The sequence below is a fragment of the Myiozetetes cayanensis genome, unplaced genomic scaffold (genome assembly GCF_022539395.1).
Source record: "Myiozetetes cayanensis isolate MyiCay16 unplaced genomic scaffold, myiCay2020 scf9, whole genome shotgun sequence".
Classification (NCBI taxonomy): domain Eukaryota; kingdom Metazoa; phylum Chordata; class Aves; order Passeriformes; family Tyrannidae; genus Myiozetetes; species Myiozetetes cayanensis.
In genome coordinates, this window is record NW_026088185.1 from 357197 (window position 1) to 370585 (window position 13389).

The 13389-nt window shown below is 49.0% G+C and overlaps 1 protein-coding gene and 1 pseudogene across 9 annotated transcripts in view; both read left to right on the forward strand.

Moving 5' to 3' along the window:
- Window positions 1-9012, forward strand: part of HDAC4 (histone deacetylase 4) — a 168185-nt gene extending 159173 nt beyond the window's left edge. For all 9 annotated transcript variants that reach the window (XM_050339456.1, XM_050339460.1, XM_050339459.1 and 6 more), the window contains 4 exons: window positions 1071-1204; window positions 5002-5086; window positions 6665-6806; window positions 7332-9012. In XM_050339456.1, the coding sequence (XP_050195413.1) occupies window positions 1071-1204; window positions 5002-5086; window positions 6665-6806; window positions 7332-7371 (401 nt within the window). In that variant the 3' untranslated portion in view covers window positions 7372-9012. The remainder of the gene's footprint in view (window positions 1-1070; window positions 1205-5001; window positions 5087-6664; window positions 6807-7331) is intronic.
- Window positions 9013-9594: 582 nt separating this feature from the next.
- On the forward strand, window positions 9595-13389 carry LOC126652509 (uncharacterized; annotated as a pseudogene).

A 13389-nucleotide genomic window follows, 5' to 3' on the forward strand; every position in this document is an offset into this window, starting at 1 on the left:
CTTATTTTTTAAGACTTTGTGTCAGCCAGGAAAGTTGTTCTCTCCAGTGAACTTCAAAAGCCTCGTGAGGGAGCTGAACCTTATAAACTTTATATAAGAATAAAGTGAAATAGATTTACAAGAGGCAAGTTATTTGAGATCTCCAGAAACACTTGGGAATGAGAAGCCCTTGTTTACCTGCTGCTTGAATTTCCCATGGTTTGCTCCTCTCCCAAAGCAGTGAATCATTTTATCTGCCTGTTAATTTGTTAATTTGCCAGTTCTGCAGAACACAAAGCAGGGAGATGGAGGGGAGAAATTCCCTGGCTTTTCTTTTGTTTGGCTTCTGGGATTTTTTCCGAGGGGGAAGGTTGCTTTGAGGACACGTTTTTTAAATCCTCCCAGCTTGGGTCTGTTTTGTTTAAAGGGGAGAGAAATGTATTGTGTGTCATCTGATCAAAGTGCCGGGTGCCCCTGGAATTTTTATAGCATATTCTATAGGGGAAGAGCTGTCTGCTGAGAACGAGATGTCAGATGCCTCTGGGGCACTGCAGTGCTGCTATCCCTGCTGAAATATTCCTGATTTTCCCTCCTCCTCCCTCCCCTTCCACTGCTCCCACTCGGCGTCTCCCAAAGTAGGGCCACAACCTGCCTCTTTCCCTCCTTCCCAAGGGAATATTCCCTGCTGGGGTGCTGAGGGAGGGTGCTGGTACTCTCACCTGGGATAAGCTCCTGGAGCATCCATCCCAGGGAGCTGTGGCTGGAATTAAAACCCAACCTGGCTCACAATGTGTGTTGAGTCCTTTCAGACTGAACTCCCGAAGAAGGGCCAAAATCCGCCTCTTTCCCTCCTTCCCAAGGGAATATTCCCTGCTGGGATGATGAGGGAGGATGGTGGTGCTCTGGAGATCCGTCCAGCTCTGGAATTAAAACCCAGCCTGGCTCGCATTATGCGCCGAGTCCTTTCAAATCCCCGGTGGTTTTTTAATATGATGTAATTCACCGCTCTCATTCTTTGATCCGCCGCCAGGAGCCCCGTTCCAGGCACAACCTCTGCCCTTCTGCTGCATTTCCTCTGTTCCCTCCTGCAGGCTTCGGGTACCTGACGAAGCAGCTGATGGGCCTGGCCGGGGGCCGGGTGGTCCTGGCCCTGGAGGGCGGCCACGACCTGACCGCGATCTGCGACGCGTCCGAGGCCTGCGTGGCTGCTCTGCTGGGGAACGAGGTACGGGGCACGTGGCACCGGCCTGGGGCGGCTCTGCAGGGCTCTGCAGGGGGCCTGGGCGGACTGGAGGGTCGGGCTGATGGCAGCGGGATGAGGTTCAACCAGGACGAGTGCCGGGTCCTGCACTGTGGCCACATCAGCCCCTGGATTGGGCTGCCCAGGGAGGGGCACCTGTCCCTGGGGGGGTTCAAGCCCAGACTGGATGTGGCATCAGTGCCACGGGCTGGGTGACAGGGTGGGGTTGGGGCAAGGGTTGGACTCAGTGATCTCAGAGGTCTTTCCCAGCCTGGTTGATCCTGGTAAAAAAACCTCCACCTTCCTTGGATTTGGGCAGCTCATCCCCCAAAACCTGCCAAAGTTTCAGCATCGCTTTGGGTCCTTTTGGCACTCATTGATTTAAAGAGTGTTTCTGTTATATAAAAGCTATTTGTGCTTGACAATCTGAATTAAACAGAGTGAAGCAGCTGAGACCTGATTTTTTGGGTTTATCCTTTATAAAAATAATTTGCTTTGTGCTCTTTGAAAAATAACTATTTTAATTTACTTCTGAATTCATCCTCCAAGCCTTCCCTTCCCTTTGTTCCCCTTTGCCAGACCTGTTGCTTGCTTGGCACTGTTTGCAGTTGTGTTTTGCAGTTTGTATTTTCTGCACATTGCTGTGTAGGAAAAGGCTCAGCTGTGTCAGAGAAATTGGCTGGAAAGGTCGGGGGGTGTGGCTGCGAGATAAGGGCAAGACAGAGAAATACACCAGGGAATTGCAGGGTTTGGATTCTGGGAAGCTCAGCGTATTTTGCTGAGGAGGAAACTTTAGATAATTCAGCTTTTCTGCCTTGTTTCCTCCCACACTTTCAGTGTCAGTAGGATTAAGGAAGAAATGCTACGTCTGCAGATCTTTTAAACCTCTGCAGGGATGGTGACTCTGCCACTGCCCTGGTCCCCATCCCTGGGAGTGTCCAAGGCCAGGTTGGACGGGGCTTGCAGCAACCTGGGCTAGTGGAAGGTGTCCCTGCCCATGGCAGGGGGTGGGATGAGGATGAGCTTTAAGGTCCCTTCCAACACCAAAACCATTCCACGATTCCGTGAGATTTTTTTGCATCTCCCGCCTCTCTTAAGCCAAGTTGTCACCACAGACAGTTCCCCTGGCTCCATCCCCCTTTGGGAGCAGCTGGCTCCAGTGGCAGGATGCACTTTGGAAGGGAAACAGTGGGAATAGCACCTGAAGGACGTCATTCCTCCTGGGATGAGGGGGGTGACTGCAACATGGTGTGAGGATCTGCCTGCAGTAAATAAGTGCTCGATCCAAGCCGTGGATGTGTGAGGCTGTGGGGAGATCCCAACACTCCCAGTACCCTGGCCATTGTCAGCGGCCTGAGTGGTTTCATCGAGCCGAGGGAGAGGTAAAAAACACTGAATGTTTTAATCACAGCTCTAAGACACTTGAAAATACTTCAAGCTAGACCTGTTCTCACTTGTCCTAGGTGGGCTGTAAGGCTGTGCAGATATCAGGCCAATATCCCCCCGACTTACCCACACATCAAAAAGCAGGAAACGTGAGTTTTATCACGGTCTTTCCTCAAATCTCTTTAATGCAGGGAAGTTGGAGGGAGCGGCTGGCGCTTTGTGCCGCGGCCCTTTGATGCAGTTTGATGTACAGCCTGTTAGAGGCTGCTGCCTGCACACACATGGACAGGCAGCTGTGGGAGCTTTGCTGCCTCAGGAACGATCCCAGAGCCGTGTGGGGACGGGTAGGAAATGAGGGGAACGGTGCCAGTCCCCAAAGCGTCTGTGGAGATCAAAACTCCCGCCTTGGAACAGGCGCGATGGAAAAGCAGGAGCCGGCGCCTTTCCAACCGGCCAGGAAATGAAAGCAGGGCCTTGGCTGTGCAGCTGAGGGTTGGGGTGTGCAGGGAGGCACTGCTGTGCCTTGGGAACGGGAAGGGATGCACATTGTGGGGACTCGTGTGACGCTGATGGGACACGAGTTGGAAAAACAAAGGTGGGGTTGGTGCAGGGAGAGACTTTGAACCGGACTGGGAGAGCTGAGGGGGTTCACCTGGAGAGGAGAAGGCTCCAGGGAGACCTGAGAGCCCCTTCCAGGGCCTAAAGGGGCTCCAGGAGAGCTGGAGAGAGACTGGGGACAAGGGTGGAGTGACAGGACAAGGGGGAATGGCTTCCCAGTGCCAGAGGGCAGGGATAGATGGGATATGGGGAAGGAATTCCTGGCTGTGAGGGTGGTGAGGGGCTGGGATGGAATTCCCAGAGAAGCTGTGGCTGCCCCTGGATCCCTGGGAGTGTCCAAGGCCAGGTTGGACGGGGCTTGGAGCAACCTGGGCTAGTGGAAGGTGTCCCTGCCCATGGCAGGGGGTGGAATAAGATGCTCTTTAATGTCCCTTCCAAATCAGACCATTCCAAGATTCCATGATTCTGAGCTCTGCTGATGGCAGTTCAGACCACTAAGCCACTGTTCCATTCCCCAGCAGCCCCTGCCAGCAGTGCTGGGGGTTTGTCCAGGATCAGGCTCTCAAGGAGGTGCTTAAAACCTCTACCTGATGCCCAGAGGTATTTCCTCCTTTTCCCAGGACAGCAGTGGCTGAGGCTGTTGTGTGTGAGGGTTATTCCAGGAGGAGGAGAGTGCTCTGGAGGCAGGAACGTGCTTTGGAGCGGTGTCAGAAAGCTCCTACTTAAAGACTCCTGCAGGCACTGCTTTTGCCTTCCCTTAATGTCAGACAGAAACCAGTTTGGACCAGAACTATTTTTAGAGCAGAGAATTAATAAAAAGCGCAATCCATAATTACTAAATCTGGAATGCAGCAATTCCTGGTGCTCCTGAAGTACCTATGGAATGGCTGCCATGTGCTCATAAGAGCAGAATTGGCTGGAGCTTCTCTTGGCTTGGAACAGTTAAACTTTGCCATGGATTTCTGGTGTTTTGACTGTTAAAAGTGTGGCTGTTCTTTGCTGGAGAATATCCCTGGCTGGGCCTTGACTGCTATTTTCAGTCAGTGGGTATCTGGTTGTGGACACTCAGCCCTGGAGGTTTATTAGGAATTCATGCTCCACGTGGAAAACCAGGGAGAGTGAAGGTGTTCTCCTCTTCTTGGGTTTTCCTAAAGGAAATCAAAGAAACCCCAAAACAGCCCTCCAGCAGTGCTGTCAGAGCCTTTCTCTGAGGTGTTCCTGCTGCAGAACAGACTTGGCCAGGGTTGTGACCTCGTGGTCTTGATCCAGGAGGATGCCCAAGGCTTCTTGTCCTTGCTGATGTTTTCTGGCACGAGCAGAGCCCTGACTTGGTGCTCTGCAACCCCCACCTCCTGGAAAACACCACAGAGGAGGATGTGCTTTTCACTTTGGATCTGATTTCCCTTTGTCTATGCTGAGTGAAAGCTGCCAGGGTTGGGATGGGTATGGGCAGAACTCTCCATCAGGCAGGAGGAAAATATCTCCTGGAAAACAGGAGGAAGTGCTGTCAAGCATGGAAAGGGCATTTCATGTCACATGCAGTGCCAGGACACAGGGAGTGGCTTCCCACTGCCACAGGCAGGGTTAGATGGGATATTGGGAAGGAATCCTTCCCTGGGAGGGTGGGGAGGCCCTGGCACAGGTTGTCCAGAGAAGCTGTGGCTGCCCCTGGATCCCTGGGAGTGTCCAAGGCCAGGTTGGAGCAACCTGGGCTGGTGGAAGGTGTCCCTGCCCATGGCAGGGGTGGAACTGGGTGGGCTTTAAGGTTCCTCCCAAGCCAAAGCAGTCTGTGATTCCATGACTCAGTGATAACATTTCTTTGGTGTCTCTCCTTCCAGCTTGACCCTCTTCCAGAGAAGGTTTTCCAGCAGAGAGCAAACGCTAACGCCGTGCATTCCATGGAGAAGGTCATCGAGATCCACAGTGAGTAACCCCACTGATCCAACTGGTTCCCTTTTGGGTTGCCCTGGGGGGACACCTGTTTGACTTTTCCACGGTCTGGCAGCCCTGTGTTCCCGTGTCCTGGTTTCCTGGTGGTCCCTGCACCGTGAACTGGGTTTGTGCAGCCTCAGACTGGTCTGACTGGGCCAGCGCGATGCACAGCAAGCTCTTCACTCAGGACAGTGCTTTAGCCCTTGAGGGGGAATTAGGGAATCAGGGGATGGTTTAGGTTGGAAAAGATCTTTAGGATCATCAAGTCCAACCCTTAATCCAACACGAAATAGGATTAAACCCTCTAAAGTCTCTGTAAGGCACAGACTGTCCTGCAATCAGAGCTTACTCTGATTCCTTCAGAAGCAATTATCTCTAAACAACACAAGTCTTGTTGGGTGTTGTGGCATCCTAATTAAGGATAGAGAGGCATGGAAGTGAAACAGGCTCCCAGGCACAGGGTGGGATTGTTGGGGTGTCCTGTGCAGGCCCACTTGATGGTCCTCGTGGGTCCCTTCCAGCTCAGGATGTTCTGTCATTCTGTGAGCGAGATTTGCTGATATTTCAGGTTTATTCATCCAGGGAGCTAAAAATCACTGCACTGGAGCTTTCCTGGGGAAATTCTCAGGGGATGGAGTGGAAGAGCCTGAGTAACATGGGAATCCCACTGCTGTGTCCTGATACCTTCCCATATCAAACATTTCTGGTTTAAAACTAGAGGGGGGTTGTCTCCCTTTTATAGGGTGAAAATGCAGCTTTAAAGACACCACAGCACTATGGGGATTTTTTTCCTCCTAAAAATGCCAGGTGGCTTTAGAATTTGAATTCCATTTCCAGAAGCTTCTCAGGAACGCTGGGACACCTCAGCAGTGCCTTGAGCCAGCCAGATTTCTCTCTTTAAAATGAGCACAGCAAATTAAAAGGGGTTTGGAGTAAAAGCCTCAGATCTGCTGCCCAGCCCAGGAGAAATGGAGATGCTTGAAAACAAGTCCCTTCCTCCCCTTGTGCCACCCTCACTGCCTGGGTCTTGCTTTCAGGTTTTGCTGTGGCTTTTTGGGTACCAGGAAATTCCTTGGAGGTCAGGAGAATGTCCTTTATTCCCTTCCCTGTGGTGTTTCCAATGAAAGAGGGTGGCAAACTACCAGCATAAAAAAATCCACTGAAGGTTAAAGCTTGGACTTTTCCAGCCTTCACGGTTCTAAATCCAGCTTGGACTTCTTTAGTCTTAGGGGATTTGCCCACAAAAAGCGTGTGGGAGTTAGGAACTGAATGCAGGTGTCCAGTCCAGGTTTGGATTGGACTGAATCTTTCCCTTTCCAGTGTTTGTCCTTAGGTCTGCAAGTTTCTGAGGGTTTTGATGTGAGAAAGGAAAGGAAAGAGGAAAGGGAAGGTTTGGGAAGGAAAGGGAAAGAGGGAAGGTTATTATTTGAGCACCATGAAGTGAGAGCAAGCAGGGCTCAAGGTCACAGAGGTGTGATGAGCCTTCCTGGGGTGGGCTGGTGGGTCTGGGAAAGCAGGAGCTGTGATGGGGCAGGAGCCCTGATGTCCCTGTTCTCCCCTGTCCCCCAGGCAAGTACTGGCACTCCCTGCAGCGCTTCGCCTCCACGGTGGGATACTCCCTGGTGGAGGCACAGAAGTGCGAGAACGAGGAGGCGGAGACGGTGACGGCCATGGCGTCGCTGTCGGTGGGCGTGAAGCCGGCGGAGAAGAGGTGAGCTGCCTCCCTTCCCATCCCTGCTGGGCTCATCCTCCCCTGCTGCACTCCCTGAACACCCCCTGGGTCCTGGGCTGGGTGTGTGCACCCCGTGCCTGGCCCTGCTGCTCCAGCCGGAGCCCGGCGTGGGTTTGGGCCGTGAGGGGGGGTTGATCTGGCTGCAGGAAATGGGAATGTTGCACAGGGACAGGACCCAAGGGAGTGACCTGGAGTTGTGTCAGGGGAGCTTTAGAAAAGGGTCCTTCCCCCAGAGGGTGGTTGGCACTGAACAGGCTCCCCAGGGCAGTTGGCACAGCCCCAAGGCTGCCAGAGCTCCAGGAGTGAGAACAGATTGTCCAAACACCCCTCCCAGTGGCGAGTTTTGATTCCAGGTGAGCCAGCTGATCCCAGCCCGGTGGGTAGGAACGTGATGGGACTGTCAGGTGTGAAACTTGGCCCCACTTTGCCCAGCCCTGCCGTGCTCACCCCTCTGCTCTCTCTTCCCTCCCTCTCCCCGTCCTGCCTGGCCGTGAAACCCCTCAGACCTGAGGACGAACCCATGGAAGAGGAACCTCCCCTGTAGCATTAACCTTCGAGCTGGAGTTCTCCTGTCTGTTCGTCTTCGTCTTGAAGCTCTGCCAAGAAGCTTTCTCTTGTTACTCCTGCGTCCTGCCACGGTTGATTCCAGAACACGGGAAGGACAGCCAGGTGTAAAGCAAAGCAACCGACAACAAAACCGGAATCTCTGCCTATCTTTGAGTCTCTATTTGCCGAAAAATGCTGGTGAAGAGCAGCAAAGGACCGACAACGTTGGGTGCTCTTCCTCTGGTCCTCACTGGGAGCGCAACGAGGAACGACGCCCGGGAAGTCTTTGGCAGAGTTGCCAAAAAAAAAATAAAAACACACACACAAAAAAATATAAAGGAATCAAAGCTTCAACAACAAACACACGCGAAAATAAAACAAACCTTAACGTAAAAACTGGTGCTTACAACTGAGCAATCTCCGCTTGAACCACTCGGCCCATCGTGTAGTTTCATTTCTTGGATATTTTGGAATGGCTCTTGCCTGCCTGGGAGTCAGCGACAGCTCCTGTCGGAACGGGAACTCTGGGAGATGGTGTATTTTTACCGGGGAGGGACAGGGAATGAGGGACTCATCTGACATCTAAAGGAAAGGGAAGGAGAAAGGGGGAAACGTTGAGCCCAGATGGAGTCGGCTTTATGGTCTCCAAAGCCATCTGAAGATGAGTTTGTGCCTTTTTTTTTAATTGATGGATTTGGTGCAGCTGGATTTTCTGAAGTTTGAGGAACAATGCCTTAAGTAAAAAAAAAAACAAAAACAAACAAAAAAAATTAATAATAATAAACCACAAAGAACACAGCAGTTCCTGAATATTTTTCCTCTGGTTGGGAAAGCCAAGAACTGCCATCAGGAAGGAAGACTTTTTGGCTTGTGCTGGCATGGTGGTGGGAAGCAGGCATCAGCTGAACGGAGCGTCTCCAAAAACTCTCGACAAGTTTGGATTTGTTTTGTTTTCTTTCATTGCTGTTTCAAAAAAAAAAAAAAAAAAAAAGAAAAAAAAACCCAAAAGGAAAAAAAAAGAAAAAAGGAAAAAAAAATAAGGTAGTTGCCAAAAAAGTGGCAAATACTGTTGGGTCTTTGAAATTCAACCATTTTTAACAACAAATTTTCCAATGTTTTCTCTCTCTTCTGGTAATTGAACTTATCGATTTGGTTGTCGAAGCATGTATTAGACACAACTGCAGGTTTTAAGACTGGAATGCTTTTTATTAAAAGCAACTAGCATGAGATATTGCTTAAATTGTTAGGTATAAATATATATATGTGTATAATGTATAGTCCAAATGTATTCCAAGCTTAGAAACCGGATTCCTATGAATTATTGAGAAAAGTATTTATGATGCATTTCTAGGAACAAAGAAAAAAAAAAAAGAAATATATGTAATAAATGCATACTCTAACAGTAGCCATTGGAAGCTCCCTAGGGAGAGATTTGGGAATTGGAACGTCCAAGGTGCTTTTGGAAAAGGATCCAGGTTGAAACATGAGGACTTTCAGGTGACAGGTTGGGAAGTTTTTCAGAAAGCCAACACTTGAGCCACTGGGCAACTACCCTAAACATTTGTATTTTAATTTAAGGTTTTTAGTTGTGATCCTTTTCTAACAAAGACAAGAAAAACAAAGAGTTTTTTATAGCGAAGACGATGAATTTGCTGTTAATTTTTATATGGATCTTTCCCGCCCCCCCCTCCGGAAGCCTTGTCTGTGTGACTCCGACCTTTCTCTCCTCGGCAGGTTTCCCTCCCGAGCGGCAATAGCATCGAAACCTCCCTCCCTCCCCGATTTTCCTTTGGGGTTTTGCCTTTTCCTTTCTGCTTTTCTCTCCTTTTCCTCGACTCTTTTGGACGGTGAGCAGCTTCCTGCAGGCGTGAGGGACCGTGGCACACGGACACAGTTGATTTTTTTCGGGATTGGGTGCAGTTTTTTCAAGGAAGAGGGGACGTGGTGAGCTCTTTTGTATCACTGTATATTTCCTCAGTTCTCTTCTAGTAGCTGTGTAGAGAAAATAAGGAATTTCCTTACCTTTGCCGTAGTAGCATCCAGTGGGCGATGTCTTTGTCCTCCAAGGATCTCGGGAGCCTTGGGAAAGCTCGTTGGACGCTCGTTCCTGGCGTTTTCTCTCCGCCGGACCGACGGATGCCCGCACACCTCCCACCTCTCTCTTTTTCTCTCCTCTTCTTCCTGTCACTGGTAGGGCTGGAGGTGTTTTTTCCCCCTGGGAATGCCGGGTGGGAGAGGCAGCCAGCCCTTCCATGAGGAGCTGAGCATCCTAGAGGAGCATCTTGGAGGTGCCGGCGCCGCCTCAGAGCAGTGTAGGACAGCACATCCGACCCCCCCACGCAGCTTCTCCTCCATCCCTGCCATTTTATGATCCCTGTTATTTTATCCTGTTCCCGTGACGACTGACGGGGCCGCTTCCAGTAACTTCCTCTTTTTCCAGTTCTCCAAGCAGCCGTTTCCATTCCGTTCGGGAGTCACGGGAGGCGTTGGAAGCGCAGCCCCACGCGTGAGCGAAGGCAAGAGGCTTTTGGTTTATTGCTCCATTTCTAGTGCAGTTGAAAACACTACAGTATTTGAGTTGTGCAAACACCCAAGTACGGTCGAAAATTGGGAATTTTAAGGACCATCCTCAGTGTTTGCTGAAGAGAATCCCGTGTGAAAACACGCTGGACCTGGGGATGGGGCGGGCCGGCATTTTTTCCGCCCACCTGTTTTGCTGCTGTGACCTAAAATCAATCCCGCTGCCGAGTTTGGTGACTGACTTGGAATTCTCCTTGGAATTGTCCTCCTTCTGTGGGCGGTGACCGTGTTCACACCCTCCTTTCTCTTGCCAGCTCTTCCCTGGAAGGTTTTTTTCCCGTTTCTCCTCTCGGTCGTGGCAGAGCTTTTTCCTTCCTTTTGGGCGTTCCCGGGAGCCACTGGCTGACTGTGCTGAGCCGGTTCCTTTAGGAAAACCGGAGGAGCTTGTCGGGATCCCACCTTCCTTCCTTCCCATCATTTCACTCAGCTTTTTGCCAGGGGTGGAAAGATTTTTTTCCCGAGACGTCAGAGCTCGTCTCCTGAACTCCGGGCGACGTGGATTTGTTTGAGCATCACCCACTCCCCTGGGGACGCTTTTCCCTGGGGACGCCCTTCCCTGGGGATGCTCTTCCCGGGGATGCTCTCCAGGGCTGGCACAGGCACGGAGAGAGGGGCAGGAGCCCTCGTTTTGAGGCTCCCCTGGGATTTTTCACCTTTTTGAGCCATTTGCTTCTTCATTTCCGATGGCTTTGCCAGAGGGCGGGAGCCCGGGATGCTCCCGCATCCCTCCGTGGTGCTGCCCGGGGCATCTTTGTACCTCCTTGGGAAGAGAAGGAGCATCTTTAAATCCTCTTTGCAGTGAAGTGAGGCCCAGTTTGCAGTACACAAATAACCATTGGGTGTTGGTTTGTTTTTTTTGGGGAGGGGGGTGTTGTTGTTTTGCTTTTTGTTTTTGGTTTCTTACTTTCGATACAAAACATTCCTTTTTTTATTAGTCACGGTCACGTCTTCATTCCATTCTTCCTTTTGTAAACTTTTTTGGGCCCACATTCTTTTGACGGGCATTGATATATATAAATATATATATAAATATATATGAATATATTTTTTTAAGTTTCCTACACCTTGAGGTTGCATGGTCTGTAAGGTTGGCATGTCTTTATATTGTATACAGATTTTGCACGCCACACTTGGCAGCTTTGAAAACAAAAACAAACAAAAAAAATGGTGGTTTGGGGTTGGGTTTTTGTGGGATTTTTTGGGTTTGGATTTGGTTTTTTTTTTTTCCTTGGGTTGTTTTTTGTTTCGTTTCATTTTGGTTTGAGATTTTCTTTTTTCCTCTCGTGGCATTTGCGGAGACTAAAGGTTGGGATGTTGTTGTCACACACACACAAAAAAAAAAAGAGGAAGGAGAGTGGGAATTTTTGTTTGTCTCACTGAACTGAATAAGAAATCGTGCTTTTCGTTGTTCAAAAGAGTAACTACAAAGAAAGCAAACAAAGGACTACTTCAACATTTCTCATTTTAAGAAGAAAAAACAAACAAACAACTAAGACGTTTCTCTAGCACTTGTGACTTACCAATAATAGAGTTTATTGTATTTATGTGAAACCAGTGTTTCTAGGGGGTGACTACGCCGAACACACCAAGTAAACTGCCTGTGTCATGGTTATTCTCGTTACTCTTCTCATTTCCTTTCCTTTGGGTTGGTGTTTTCGCTTTGATTTCTCGCCTGGGTGGGCAGGTCGGACTCCGAGCCGCGAGCTCCGGGGAGAGCCGGGCGGCTGAGGAGGGCTGGGAAGGGCCAGCTCTCCAGCACAGCCCAACTTTTGTAAGGAATTATAACTTTTCCGGGATGTATTAGTGCTCGGTTTCACTTTAAGCAGTCGTGTACTGTGCAGCACTGTGGTTTAAAAAACAAAACGAGACTTTGCAGCGAAAGGCAAAAACGATATTTCTTCATTGTCGCGAGGCCGGGCTCGTTCTCAGCTCGGCCTCGCTTTGTCTTTGATATTGATGAAAAAAAAAATAATAATTAAAAAAAACAAACCACACACACACAAAAAAAGAAAAAAAAAAGAAAAAGAGAGAAAAAAAAAGTATCCTATTGAAAGAAAATAAATTAACACTTTTCTGTGCTCCATAGTGGAGGCGCTATTTTCCAATTTATGAGGATGACAAACTTATATATATAATATATATATAAAAAAGTGGGGGCGGGGAGGGGGGGAAGGGGTTGAAACATTATTCACCCGAGAGCTTATTACAGATATGTAGTATCAAAAAAGTTGTAACTATATTATATTCTACTTTATACCTATACATGCTCAGTATGACGTCACCATTGGTAGCAGCTACCGGTTTACGCTGTAATTTAGACACAATTTCACTCTTTTATTGTATGGACCCTCCTTTCAGTGATTCTTTGTGCTCATCTTTTAACTTGGTGGAGTTGGACTATTTTTCTCGTTCTTTTCTTTTTCTTGTTTTGTTTTTTTGGGTTTGTTTTGGTTTTTTTGTTTTGGTTTTTTTGTTTGTTTTATTTTATTTTTCTCTTTTCTCTTTTTATTTTTCTGGTTTTGTTTTGGTTTGGTTTGGTTTTGGTTTGGTTTTTTTTTACTGGCCAATGGTGTCTTTCTCTGACAGTACCGACTTCAATTTCAACTTTATTAGGAGTCCAGTATTTTGTACCACATTATGACAACTTGTTATTCTTGTGGTGTAAATAAAAAGAAAAAAGTTAATTATAGTACCACCCTGGTTTCCCTTGCTGATCTTCTTTTCATCCAGGGTTTTTGGTGGGATGGGATGGGTCAGGGCTCAGACATGTCCTTTATCTCCTTTATAATGGGCCTTTTTCATCTATTTTCTGAATTCATTCCCCTGTGCCAAGGGGGGAAGGTTTGGGATCATTGAGTGGTTTGGGTCGGAAGGGACCTTGGAGATGATCTTGTTCCAGCCCCTCTGCCGTAGGCAGGGACACCGAATTCTTCAAACTCAGTGCAATTAAATTTTTTAAAGAGGGGGTTGTGCTGTGTTTAGAAGGGTGAGGATGCAGACATGGTGCCTTTGTGCTCTGTCAAGGCACAGTTGGCTGCTGGTCACCAGCTTCAGATGCCTGCAGGGACAAGAAACCTGCTTCCCATTAAATGAGGAAGGGAATGGGGAGCAATTGCTGAGCTTTAAAGGTGATTAAACCCCAGAGTCCTTGAGCAAAGCTTTCAGAATTTCACTCTTCAATTACATGAAGGGAAAAAAAATTAGACAAAAATCCCTCCTTCCCCACTGCGTGGAGCAATTCCCAAAATCCTCCCCAGTCCCCATGGATAATGGAGCCAAAGTGAGCTCAGCAACCGCCTTGCAGGCCGGACTCACTCCATGGTGAGAGACAGGAATTCCTGGAGCCTGTTTATCCAGGAGGGGGGTCCTGGTGCTGCTGGGGGTCCTTGCCCCCCAGGCCAAGCCCAGCCTTTGGTGGGATGGGCTGTTTCATCCA